Genomic DNA, 14,465 nt, shown 5'->3' on the forward strand with positions numbered 1-14,465 from the left:
AGAACCAGATGAATTGGGTGCAGGTTGTGATTCTAGGAGGAAAGACACATGAGAATTGATGGACAAAGGGTCCTGATGGAGACTTAGAGGGAAAGACAATCATGAGAGTTTGGATGGAAATCAATTAATTTAAATGTAGTTGTTTGTATTGATATAGATTTGGGAGTCATCTGCATAAAGAGGATAATTATATACTATTAATGCCTTAAGTCAAACCAAGCAAAGATCCTTGGGGGCACTCTACTACAGACCTCCAGCCAAGGAAGCAGCAAACTATTAATGACTGTTCTTTAGGTCTAGCCAATCAGCCGGCTAAGTGAGAGGTTATATATGAATCCACTTTCAATTTTTATAGAGATAAAAAAAGACATGGCAGTCAGTATTTAAAGATGGACTGACTGCTAAGTAAACACGACATTACCCAAATTAATCAACAGATCGTGTGGTATACCAATCAAATGACCAAAGATTAATACTCTAAAGAATTAGACAAAATTCAGTTCATTCCAGCATTTATTAAACATCTACTCTGTGTAAAAGAGGCAGTGTTGTATAGTGGCTACAGTTGAATTTAGAGTTAGGAAGATCTATGGTCAGATTCTGCCTCAGGCACTAGTTTTAATGTCTTCCACACTAATGATTTCATCTCTCAGAGGCTCAGCTTCCTTATCTGTTTAAAAAAAAAAAAGGAGCAAGAAGAGATCTAGTACCTACCTCCCAAGGATTGCTTTAAAAATTTTAAAGTGCTAGACAAATGTCAGATCTTTTATCTTACCTTACCTTTGACTCTTGGACCCTCTAACTCCCTTCAAGGCTCAACTGAAGGGCCAATTTGAACACAAAACTCTTCCTGATCCCGACAGATTTCAGGGCTCCTTTCAACTCTGACATTACTTCAGTTCAATTTCAGTGGATGTACCATTTCTCTAAGTATAATGTAAACTACCTGAGGAGGGACTTTAGTTTTTGTATCCCCAGTACCTGGCACATGGCTAATAAATGCCTGGTAAACTGTATGGCAAACAACTGTCTGGACACAGCGTGAAAACAGAATATAAGAGTTTAAGACTTGTTTTTTAGTTATAGTTCTCTGAGTCCTTCATGTCTTGTTAGGTTAATCCCTTAATAGCTTTTGTTGTTATTTTAATGAAAATTTTCTTCCTATCTCTTCCTCTCACACTTTATTAGTGAAAAGCTAAAAAGCTGATGACTGTTGTTTGCCTTTCATTTATGTTTTCATTAAAGGTTATAATTTCTATTGTGTGGTGGCCTATAAACGATGTGTTTAGCATTTCTGCCTTTCGGTCAGTCAACAAGATTTTATTAAGTGCCTACTATGTGCCAGGCACTGGGCTAAGCATTGGCTAAGCACAAAGAAAGGCCAAATAAGCAATTCTGATATTGTCCTGTGATGCTGAAGAGAATAGGTATATTCCCTAAACTATATTCGTTAAATATCAAAGGTAAATCACACCCAGTTTTTCTATTATTTTGTTTAAATCTTTAATATTTTTCTTATTTACCTGCTAGATTTGTCTAAATCTGAATGGGGTATGTTGAAGAGACCTAAAATTATTTGCTTATTATCTAAGCCTTTTTGTAAATCAATTAGCTTTTCCTTTAATTATTTAGAAGCTATTCAGTTTGGTGCATACATATTTTATATGGTCTCTTTATGTATAATGTAATTCCTGTTTGCCTATTTTTACTGTTACCTTGTCTGGGATCATGAATAAGACTACTACTTCTTTGGATTTGGATGAGACACAGTACATTTCACTCTGGCTCTTCACTTTATTTCTCTGTGAAGTGTTTTTATTTTATTCATGAAAGTATATTATTTCTTTATGGAATGAATTGTTGGGTTTTGCTTTGTAATACATTCTGTCACCATCCATCATTTTACGGGCGGTTCAGTCATTAACATTCCTGGTTATGATCATTTTCTTTCCCATAAAATTCTATTATGATATTTTTCTTTTGGAAAAAGGAAAAGAAATCAGCAAGAATTATCTGTAGTTTGTACTTCTTAGGGCAATCAGATTTTCTCCCTTATTTTCTCCTCACCTAGTCCAAAAGGGTCTTGCCCCTTTTTTTCTTTTGTAATACACCCTCCATAGCTATAGTATGTTTTGTTTAAGGCAATCCCCTCTCAAATCCCAACTTCTGGCACAAATAGCTCTCCTCTCTTCTGCATCTGAATAACCTATACATCTAGAACCTCCATCTGAATACATACTAAATCTTTTCATCTTTCTCCTTTCCTTCTTTCCTTGAGCAAAGCCCAAAGTCAAGAAGCCTTTATTAAGTGTCTACTATGTGCCAGATACTATGCTAAGTGCTGGGGACACAAAGAGACACAAAAAACAAAAAACTTCCTGCCCTAGAGGAGCTCAAAGACTAATAGAGGAGACAGCATGCAAACAACTGTGTACACACACACACACACACACTAACTCTGAGGTAATCTCAGAGAAAAGGCACTAACATTAAGGGAAGCTGAGAAAGGTTTGCAAAATGTGAGATTTTAGCTAAGATTTGAAGGAAGCCAGGGAAGCCAGGAGATAGAAGTGAAAAGGAAGCACATTCCAGTTGTGGGGGACAGGGTGTGAAAATACCTGGATTTGGGAAATGGAATGTCTTGTGCGATGAATAATGAATGAGGCAGTGTCACCATGTGATAGTATATGGAGGGGAGGCTGGAAATGTAGGAAAGGGCCAGGTTATTGAGGATTTGAAAAAGCAAAGATCCTGGAAGTTAGAGAGCTACTGGGGTTTACTGAATGGAAATGGAATGACATGGTGAGACCTGTGCTTTAGGAGGATAATTTTGATAGCCAAGTGGTGAAGATGTTGGGAAGTGAGAAACAAAAGGACTTGGCAGCAGATTGGATATGGGTGGTGAGGGAGCATGAGGAGGGAGCAGAATGACACTTAGATTTTGAGCCTCCGTGACTGGAAGAATGGTGATGGCCTTGACTGTGACAGGGAAGTTAGGAAGAGGAACAGGTTTGGGGGAGAAGATAACAAGTTCAGTTTTAGACATGTTGATTTAAAAATATGTACAAAAGGCAGTTGGAGATGTGATACTGGAGGTTAGGAGAGAAGGCAGGGCTTTATAAATAAAGTTAAGAATCACCTGCATAGAGATGATAACTGAATCCATGGGAGTGAAGAGGGCCAAGGACACAGCCCTGAAGGAGACCTATGACCTGCAGGAAAATGTAGCAAAGGAAATGGAGAAGGAGCAATCAGGTAGGAGAAGCAAGATAGATCAGTGTCACGAAAACCTAATGAGAAAGAGGTAGAGAGAAGAGGGTGGTGGACAGTGTCAAAGGATGCGAACATATCAAGAAGGGTAAGAACTGAAAAAGGCCATTAGATTGGGCAATTAAGAGATCTTTGGTAACTCCAGAGACAGAACCTGAATGATGAGGCTGGAAGCCTGATTGCAAAGAGAAGTAGAAACAAAGATCACACGTGGCTTTTCCAAGAAGTTTAGCCATGAAAGAAAAGTGAGATACCTCTATTTCTTCAGAGATATTTAGCCAAAGCAGGACTCCTCTGCTAAGTGTTTCAGTGGATTGTGGAGTCAGGAAGACTTGAATTCAAATCCAGCCTCAGGCAAGATACACAACCTCTGCCTGCCTCAATTTCCTCATGTGTAAAGTGGAGATAATAACAGTACCTGCCTCCCAGGGCTGTTGTGAGGACCACACTTTGCAAACCTTAATGCACTATATAAATGCTACTTGTTGCTATCATTGTTATTATTACTATTATTATTGGCATTAGCATCTCTCCTATGCTGTACCAAAGCCCTGGACCCCCACCTAGCCATTTCAACTTATTCACATTGCTTTACCTTCCTTAAATTTCTTTTGTCTCCTGTGTTTTCAAGTCAATCATCACCCTTTTTTGCAAAAAAAGAAATCCAGAAGAGATAAGAAAAGAAATTCCATTTAAGATAAAGACAGAATGCATTAAATAATCTGGGAAATAATCCGGGGACTTACAAAAATACAGGCATAAAACGATTTTTAGAGAAATAAAAGACCAAAACAATTGGAGGAACAGCCTATGTCCCAGATTGGAGTATACAGCTTTAGCAGACCAAATTACTCAAATGATTTTATACTACATCAACAAAATTACCAAATAAATATTCTCAAGAATTAGACAAAATCCCATCCAATCCAACAAGTATTTGCTGATTGTCCTCTCTGTGCAAGAGAGGCAGGGTGGTCCCACAGATAGGGAGCTTGACTTAGAGTTGGGATGGCTTGGGCTCTGATCCGGCCTCTGATAATTATTAGCCATGGCATCAGGTCCAAGGTCATTTCACCTCTCCAGGCCTCAGTTTGGTGGTGTCCTTTCTTATTCTGTCACCCAACACATTAACTATACCTCCCAGCTTTGTGCCATCTGAGAGCACAAATGCAGGCTGGCCAGGGGAGTTCTTGATCCATTAGATACGATCTCTAAATCAACTTGATGTTCATAGACATTTCCTAGAAGGGAGTGCCTCCAAAAGAGCTGGACATGTGCCCTACTCCTGACTGGTCCCATTGACTGGGGCAGCTTCCTGATAATAGACTGACATGCTCTTTCTGCCCTAAGACTTCTGGAAATGTGTTTCCAGGATGGATGCAGGGAGGGGATTTATCCTGCCCCTAAAAGCAGAAAATGATAACTTGAAGGAGGTATACATGGCCATGTAGGCCTGACAAAGGAGTTTGTGGACCTCAAATTTGTGGCTGTCCTATGCTTTTTTTTTCCTTTTTTGAGCATAGGTCAGACACTAGTAATCCTGAAATTGGCTATTTCCAGCAATGGGTAGGTAACCTCATGGGTAATTCTGAGCTTGAGAATTGAGCACCAGCCTTCCACAGGGTAAAGAGTTCCTTAACAGCACATGTGTCAGAGAAGAGGATTCTGCAACTTAAGGACTAAAGCTGTGCCATAAGGGGCTGGAAGATCTGGACCTTGTCAACCCTCCATGGCATTGCTCAGTTTCTCGGATGATGCAGGTCCAAGGTAAAGGGGGAATTTCTGTTGAGCAGGCCCACAAAGTACCTTTACCTTCTGAGGGAATCTAATGAGTATAATGGGTCGAGTGTTTTATATTTCTGTATTTATTAGTGGGTCCCTTTGTGCCCTTGGCAGCTTATGTATTTTCTGTTATGAGTACAATAAAGGCTATCCTATACCCAAGACCAATATTGCATACCCAGCGCCTTTGTGGGAGATGGTGGGCCTGATACCAACTCTGGGGAAAATACTAGGTATAAGCAATATTTAAGCTTTGTTTTAGAAATCTTCCAGGACAAATTCTGGTGAAGTCATGAGCCAAGAGACCCTTTGGATTAGGTCTCCAAGACTGGACCTGGCCTGATCTGAGCCTAGGCTAGGAAAAGAAGGGGAGAGAAAAGAACTGGGATTATAATGTTCCAAGTAATAAACTATAAAAATCCAGTGCTAATTTCATTCTTTTTTTCCACTCCTTTCTTTTTTTCTTCTAAAGAGGGGGATAAAAGGAAATATTAACAGTATTTTATGAAAGGAAAAAGAGACAGCATTCATAACCATGAGTGTGAATAGAATAAATTTACATAAAATGAAAGAGGGCAGATCAAAATGGATGATGATGATCATCATCATCACAACAGCTAACATTTATATAGCACTTACTACATGCCAGGCACTGTGCTAAGTGCTTTATAATTTGATCCTGGAAGGTAGGTGCTATTATTACCCCCATTTCATAGACAAGGAAACTGAGGCAAACAGAGGTGAAGTGACTTGCCCAGGGTCACACAGTAACGAAGTGCCTGAGGCTGGATCTGATCTCAGGTTTTCTTGACTCCAGGTCCAGTGCTCTATCCACTGGGCCAAGGGCCTCTCCCAACTACAAGTGGTAGGTTCAACAGAAGGAAAAGATGTGGATTGGGAGGGGATGAGGTAAAGAGAGGGAGGAGAAGGAGCTCCTACCCAGGAAACCCCCACAGAAGTATGGTCTTCTGGGCTCCCATTCATCTCCTTTCTTTTCTTCAACAGGTTCCAGGAATCAGCCCATTTGCTTACCCATTTCTCATAACATTAATCACAGTTTCTGCCCAGCGTTTTCTCTTCTTCTCTGTCCTACCGTAGAGATGAATCTGGACACTGCCCTGTAAGTTTTCTAAGGTTTTGTTTTGTTTTTTTCATTTTTTTTATTAATATTGGTTAAAAAAAAGAAATAATGGGCAGGAGATAAAAATGCTGCCTCCTATTTATTTCCCTACCTTCTCTTTTTTTCACTTATAGCCTATAGGAAAAGAGATAAATGATAGAGCATTCTATGTAAAGGATTATTCAAGCCAGGTTCACTTCTAGCTTTTGAGGAAAAATATACCCAGCCCATCTTGGGCATTTCATCACAGGAGTAAAGATGGAGTGGAGAAGATTGGTGTGGGGCAGGGGTGGGGAACCTGCAGCCTCGAGGCCACACGTGGCCCTCTACGTCCTTGGCCGTGGCCTTTTGACTGAGTCCAAGTTTGACAGAACAGATACTTTTGTGAAAGGCATTTGTTCTGTGAAGTCTGGAATCGGCCAAAGGGCTGCACTTGAGGACCTAGAGGGGACTTGTTCTGTGAAGTTTGGATTCAGTCAAAGAGCTACACCTGAGGACCTAGAGGGATTTGTTCTGTGAAGTTTGGATTCAGTCAAAGGGCTGCACTTGAGGACCTAGAGGGCCACATGTGGCCTCAAGGCTATAGGTTCCCCACTCCTGGGGGATGTCCATGTGGGATAAGAGGGGGTAGTGAAAAGGTAGCATGCTGCCAATAGAAAGAACAGCCAGCAGGAGAAGCAGTGGGGCATTTCTGAATAAAGAAAACTGTCTTTTCTCCCTTCTGTTGCCCAGGAGAGACAGAATGAGTCCTACGCTGGCCAAGGGCAAAAGTAAGGACTAGGAAGAGATGGAACCCAATTTCAGGCACAGCTGCCTGATGGCAAAAGGTGGTGTCAAGAAAACTCTATGTTGTATGGCTACCGTGACCAACGATTTTCAACTCTGGTTACACTGACAGAGGGATTACCTGTATGTAGACATATATTTCATATGCATACCTAAGTGAAATCGTACCCATACAGGGACTTTTTTTCCAGCCACTTTAAAAAATCTTAACTTTTAATTTCTCTGATTTTTATCTCCCCAAATTAAGCCAGAATGGGTCTCTACAGATAAAGTTTTTTTCTTGAAGACAGCCAGAGATAGCTCTATACATAGTAGAGACCAGAAACCTTCAGATAGACTTTGGTCCCTAGGGGGGTTAACTGCACGCATACACACACAGCCCCTCCTTCTCCTAGCCTACCGCCCATCTTAGCCCCAGGGATATGTGCAGTTATGAGGAGCCAGTGACCCTCCCTTGGCCCACTGACATCTCATTGTGGATGATTGACTAAGTCATTACACTAGAGTGAGGGAGAGGGGGAATGCAGGGAAGAATTATTGACTCATGGCTATTGTGGATCTGAGCCTCACCCTTGGACTCAGGCCTATGAAAGGGAGCAGTCAGATCTAGGAGAGAGGTCAGAGATCCAGAGAGAGCTATGAGGCTAGATAGAGACCAGAGAGCAGACTTAGGTCCCTGGAGAGGAAGGAAAGAATGCCTTCTGAATAACCCTGCCCTGCAGGGGCCCACTCAATCATAGAGAGAGGGGCAGCCAGAGGCAGAAGTGGGGCACTGATGTCCAAAATGCCTGGCCACATATTCCTGGAGTAAAGGAGGGAGATTTGTCCCAGACACTACAGAATTCCTAGATCCTCTTTCTTACGGAAAAATGGGATTTGTTATGGACTACATCGAACAGACTGGAGGCAGCTAGGTGGCTTAGTGGACAGAGTGCTGGGCCTGGAGTAAAGAACACCTTAATTCAAATCCGGCCTCAGACACTTACTAGCTGTGTGACCCTGGGCAAGTCACTTAACCTCTGTTTTGCCTTAATCCACTGGAGAAGGAAATGGCACATCACTCCAGAATCTTTGCCAAGAAAACTCCATGGATGGTACTGGTATGCTATGATCCACTGGGTCACAAAGAGTTGGACACGACTGAACAACAATAGCGATGAGTTCCTAGACTTAGCCTTCTAGAGAGAATAATGGTTTCACTTGAACTCCTGAACCCAGCATTCTGGAGAAAAGAGCATTGTGGCTCTGGAGCTGAAAGAACAGCCATGGACAGTGTGGGGAAGAACACAATATTGACTGGACATTTGCCCTTTACTACTACTACCACCAAGAATTACTTACATGGTCTGTATAGGCCTGAGAGCAAGGGGGACTGTTTTTTTAGCAATGCAATGTACAATGTTTCCTTTCAGGGGAACCCCAAACCTTTGTTTATCACTCCAAATCTGGAGAACTGCAAAGATCGCCAAAAGAAAGCGAAGGGTCATCTCTCAGTCTCAATTGTGTTTCCTTTCCGAGGGAGTCTCAACCACAAGGTAGCAGGAGGAATCTGAAGAACTATTTAGGTCCTCGGAGGGAAAGCTGGACTCACCATAGCGGAAAGAAAATCTACCCTTTTATAGGATCTTATAGGATCTTATGATCTTTTGTGCAGTTTTGTTTGCTATCTGGTATGTATCATTAGCTTGAGTGCTAGCATGGGGGCTGAAGGGCATTTTTACCCACATCTGTAGAAGCTGCATAATAGTGACCTCAAAGCCTCTGACACACACTGGCTGTGTGACCCTAAGTCACTCAACCTCTTAGTGCCCCTTGACTTCTTTAAGACTCTTAAGTTTCAATCCAAAAGGTTCATGATAGAAAATGCTATCCACATCCAGAGAAAGAATTACAGAATTACAAACTATTTGCTCTCTCTTTCTTGTTTTGTTTCTTCTTTCTCATGGTTCATTCCATTGGTTATAATTCTTCTTTGCAACATGACTAATGTGAAAATATGTTTAATGTGAATGTCTATGTAAAGCCTATATCAGATTGTATGCCATCTTGGGGAGAGGGGAGGAGAGGGGGGAGGGGAGGAGGGGGAGAGAAAATTTGGAACCCAAAAGCTTGTGGAACTGAATGTTGTAAACTAAAAATAAATAAATTAAATTTTTAAAAAGGCTATAAATTTCAGAGCAGTTGCAGACCTGCATTGGCAGAGGGAGTGTCCTCATCTGGGAATTCCTGACACCACTGAAATCACAGATCCAGTCCCTATTTCTATCTCTTATCCTAATCATAGAAACTTAAACATGAGCTATATTCTGAGATTCCCAGGAGATACCCTGGGCAGGGGTAAATGAGCCAAAGACTGATGAGTAGGAAATCCCCCAAGTTGTTTATGGCCCCAAACATTCCTTAAACACATGAAGTATTTTTTCATTAGAGTTTCACCATTTTTGAACACTGACTTCATTCTGTTTTCAAATTCATTGTGCCACTGGGTTCCATTGTCTGGGGGAACTTGGTCCATGTAAAACCAGAATTGAGGTTCAAGGCCACAGCTTATACAACAAAAGCAGAATCAAAGAACTTGGGCACAGGGAAGAGTGGGATTCGGGGTTATTTCTGTGGGAGGGGGCCAGAATTAGATTATAGCAAACCAAACACACTGCAGGGATGTGGTGCTGATTTTTTTTAAGTAATACAACAGAATTTGATGGCAACATAAATATAACCATTATAACCTTGAATGTTAATGGATCAAGTGAGTGACAGAATAGATTAGAAAAAAGATATGAAGCCACTGTTCAAGAATTATAAGAATCTGAGCAACAAATAATGAATGTGCTTAAAATGTGCTTCTGGCCAGAGACAACTGAGAGTTTGGAGTATCACGGTCAGGCCTTAGAACTGGAGAGGACTGCTGTATTTGCCAGTTTAAGGCCTCTACTCTACAGGGCCTTTCTCCAAAGGAATTTTTTTTGTATAGCATTTCATAGGCTTATAGGATTATAAATTTAGAACTGAATGACGTCTATGACATCATTTAGTCCAACTCCTTCACTTTAAAGATAAGGAAACCAAGGCTCCAAGAGGTTAAATATTTTGTCCATGATCATTCGGGTAGTAAGTAGAAGTGATGGGATTCGAACCCAGGTCCTCTGACTCCAAATCCAGTGCACTAGTTCACTGGCCCACACTACTTGCACTTCATTTACCTTCTTATTAAATGTATAGGACAGATGGAAAATCTGAGGCAGAGCCACATTAAGTGATTCATGCTAAGTGCCATAATCAGCAACATGATAGCCAGAGAGCTAGCCTCAGAGTCAGAAGACTATGCCTGATACATACTGACTGTGTGACCCTGACTGGTCACTTGCATTCTAACACGAAACTACAGAGCAGGTGCTGATTTACGCTGGTAGAGGGAGTGTCCTCACCACAAGCTCACTCTACACTGAGGGGGTCACTGGTCTTTCAAAAAAAAAGAAAAAAGCTATGTGCATATTAATTGCTGTAGAATATGAAAAATAACAGGAAATTCTTTTACTTCTTGCTTATTTAAGGAATTTTCTTCTTTTGAAATAATTTTGGAACATGATTTGCTAGAAATCAAAACAGAACAAAAAATCAGATGTCATAGCAGATAGCTTTTCAGAGACTAGAAATTAGGACTAGAGCCTTTTCACAACTTTAATGAGGCATTCAGGACTTTGTTATTGTGTTAGATGAAACAAAAGATATTAAGCTGCAATTAACTCTGGGTGTTGGGTGTGAAGGATCCTGCTGCCAGCCTTTGGTACCATTTCCTTCCCTAGTCCAGAGGTTTACCCAGCAATCTCAAAAGTATCTGAAAGTACAGAACTCAACCTTATGAGATGAAATTAACAGCAACCAAACTGAAAAGTCTAATAGGGAAGAGGTGAGAATGTTTGTTATTGAAGGCAATAAATTTGGAGAACTCAGGAACATTCAGTCCTTGGGCTCTCAAGTTAAAAATTGAATACAAGTTGTTCATGAAAATAAAACCAACAAAAAGGCCCATTAAGAAGCACCACTTGGCAGAGCAAATGGGATTGCAGAATCACAACATTTTGGACAATGTGAACCAATCGTCACAGTCATTGATCCCTCTAAGGATAAGGCAGGTGGTTAAAGAGATGGACAAAGTTTGACTCTGGCACTCACCTTGGCTGGAAGTGATCTCCCCCATTTCTGGCCTTCCTCTCACCACGTTCTGTTTATACAATGTTTACTACACTTTCCCATTCTACCTTGTATCACAACCATTTAAATATGCCTTTATCTCCATGTATAGAAGCTCCAAGTTTCATGCAATGCCTTTTGCACATAGTAGCCACTGAATATTTTTGAGGAAAATTGACTTAAGAACGTCGATCAGTTAGAAAATATCAGATTCACTTTTTAAAATGTAGAAGCAATTATTTTTAAAAAGGGATCTTTACCTGGTAAGTGTGTACTCCCTGAGTCCTGAATGCAGGTTCATGGCAGAAAAAGTACCTATGCATCCACGTAATCGTTTATCTCGACCAATCTTCCACGTAACAAACAGTGGGCTGTGATGAGAAACAGAAAATACAGCTTACAGAAGTATCCAACTGGACTTTGCAAATATTTCCTGCATCCCACTTCTGATTACTACTGTCATGTAAGTTTCACACGTAGTCTCAGAAAAATTGTGTTGCAGTGTCCTCAGTAACCTTAATGATAACAGAAGATCAGACTCCGAGTTGGAAGAGACCTCAGGTTGCAGCTGTTTCCACCCATAGCTCAACAGCATCACCTCCATAACGAGTGGTTATCTAGCTCAGGCCAAAGGCCATCAGAGATGAGGCGGCTCACTGTGTTTCCACACTACTCTAATAATTCACCTGAGCTTGGTGACCATGAACCTCGAGGAGTGCCTGCTTCCCATCTCTAGTGGCCTGCTGAAACTCTTTCGTAGCTGGAATCCAAGACCTTTTCTCTTTAGGCTTAATGCCTTAGGCCTCCTTTATCCAGAGATTTCAATGTAGCTAGAAAGCAGCTAGAAGCCAAGTTCTTCTGTTTCTCACACTCTACTATGAATCAACAATTAACAAACACTTATTGAACTACCATGCACCAGGAACTATGTGAGGCATCAAGGATATTAATACAAAGAATGAAATAATCCGTATCTCATGCAAAACTCTATTACCCAGATAATAGCAGGTAGCCTTAAGTCAGCATTGGGCCTTATGGCCCTGGGACTAGGCCTCCTAAAGTTCCACTCTCAGAGACCAGACCTACTCCATCGTCCTGAGCCTAGTACAGGTTTCACTCCGTAGGCTCTTACTCTCCTCTTTTTCTTAGCTTCTGTCCCTTGTAGACTGGCCTTAAGTCTACTTCCATAGGTGGGACTATGGAGTTGCACCTTAGGATCAAGGGACAGTGGCCACCTCTCCTTGCTCTGAGATACTAACACCTACTCACTTCCTTATGTCAAGGCTGTAACTCTGGCCCCAAAAGCTTGATCTAATAGGTTATAAATTTATATAATAATTTATAAACAAAAAATGTATGGGACATTAATAATATCAACCAATTGATTCCCATTTCTGCATGCCATGCCTGCCCAAGAATCAGGCAGAGTAGTAAGGGCTTTGTGTAGAGCTACACAAATGTGCAGAGTAAGGCAAGATGTATGTAAGGTCCCATATATAGAAAAAAACCATCCATAAACTGACAAGACAATTACATCCTGCTTGGCTCCAGGCTTTCAAAAAAGGTATCAGCAAGAATAAAATGCATTTAACAAGTTCATTGTAAACTTAAAAAAAAACCCCAAATTTTAAAGTGCTGTTTAGCAGTAATTAAAAACCATAAAATAAATTTAAAATGATAGTACTACATGAATATGACTTTATGCTCAAAATATATTTTAAAACAAATTTCATTGTATTTTGCTTTCTTTTAAGATTTTCACTGCATTTGGACAGGCACTATCTACTTTCTGCTCTGCAGAGTGATGGGCCCATTTGAAAATTTCCTTCCTGAATATGGGCGTGTTTGTGTACACATGTGCTTTGAGACTGCTGGAATAAGGGAAATGACTAAAACTAAGTGGGTAAATCTTGGAAAGTTTCATGGAAAAAGTTAAGTTTTTAAAAGAACTTGGAAAGAAGACAGAGGTATGATTTGGCAAAATCTTGTACCCATGGAACTTATCCTAGACATTTCACCTCTGTGGGCCTCAGTTTCCTCAAACGTAATATGAGGGGGATAGATCAGGTGATCTCTACCTCCCTTCTAGCTCTAGAATCTTTTATCTTAACCTTCTCCATCCTACCGAATCCAGGGTATACAGAGTTAGGAACTGTGACCCTTCTCTGCTCCACCTATCACCCTTATCCTTCAGTACACTATGAATGGATTGAACAATTGTAAATTGTAAATGACTGTAAATTCAGACTAAATAGGGTTCACCTAAACAAATGGAAATGTGGAATTAAGGAGCCTTTCGAAAAGGCCATCTTGCTATTTACAAGCACATGTTCTATGTAACAACACATTAACAAATTGTCTACAGTACAAGTCCTTCCAGAAATCTATTTTTATGACTGCATCATAGATATGCATGATTAGCAGGTTAATTTGTGTGAAAGCAATGCTGAAGTCTTTGAAAAAATTTTCTAACTAGATTAAGCATATTCCCTGAAAACCTGTTTACTTCATTAATATATTTGAACTTGAGACCTTTTAGTGACTAGGAATTCAATATTTCTCAATAAACATCACACACTATTAAGGGTATTGAGTATGTGTGTACATAATTTCTACAAACACAAAATGCATTAGGTATTTATTCTCAATTGTTAACACATAAAGAACAGTTCTGCTCTATTCAGAAGCAACTTTGTTATTTTAACCTCTACAACTTTCAGGAAATTTAAAAGAAATTACACTGAAATTGATCTGCTTCTTCTATTTGCATGTCTATAATGTTCTTAAGCTTGTATGGAATGTAAAGCACACTTTTGCCCTCTAGAAACGTCCATTTTATGGCGGCAACCTGCCATACCTTGTAGTACTACTAACACTAGGATCTGTCAAGAAGCATCTTTTTAGAAACACTCAGCCAACATTTCAATCACTCCATACATATAAGTTAAGCTGAGGCCTAAAAAGTAAAGTTACAATAGCAGGAAGCAGGATAGCATGTGTGTGTGTGTGTGTGTGTATGTATATATATATATATATATGCAGGACAGCATGTGTGTGTGTGTATGTGTGTGTATATGTGTGTGTGTGTGTATGTACATATATGCTGAAGCAGAAGACAATGAGCATTTCTTTTTACAGCAAGACAAAGGTATAATGACATCTGAAAAATGACCAAGAAAAATATCAGATGGAAGAAGGCAGGACATGAATGAAGAGGCAGTGTCAAGTCATCCAACTGCCTAGAGGAGGGAATATGGAAAAAGGCATACAGAGACTGGACAGGTTGAACAGAGGGTGGATTGTAGAGGGTCCT

At 40.4% G+C, this 14,465-nt stretch overlaps 1 protein-coding gene across 2 annotated transcripts in view; it reads right to left on the reverse strand.

Moving 5' to 3' along the window:
* AMMECR1 (AMMECR nuclear protein 1) overlaps window positions 1–14,465 on the reverse strand; it is a 140,121-nt gene that overhangs the window by 66,396 nt on the left and 59,260 nt on the right. The window contains exon 2 of one of the 2 annotated variants that reach the window (XM_036740457.1): window positions 11,413–11,523. The exons of the other annotated variant lie outside the window; for it this stretch is intronic. Within the exon in view, the coding sequence (XP_036596352.1) occupies window positions 11,413–11,523 (111 nt within the window). The remainder of the gene's footprint in view (window positions 1–11,412; window positions 11,524–14,465) is intronic. 2 annotated transcript variants of the gene reach the window in all.

Source organism: Trichosurus vulpecula (genome assembly GCF_011100635.1).
Source record: "Trichosurus vulpecula isolate mTriVul1 chromosome X unlocalized genomic scaffold, mTriVul1.pri SUPER_X_unloc_1, whole genome shotgun sequence".
NCBI classification, from domain to species: domain Eukaryota; kingdom Metazoa; phylum Chordata; class Mammalia; order Diprotodontia; family Phalangeridae; genus Trichosurus; species Trichosurus vulpecula.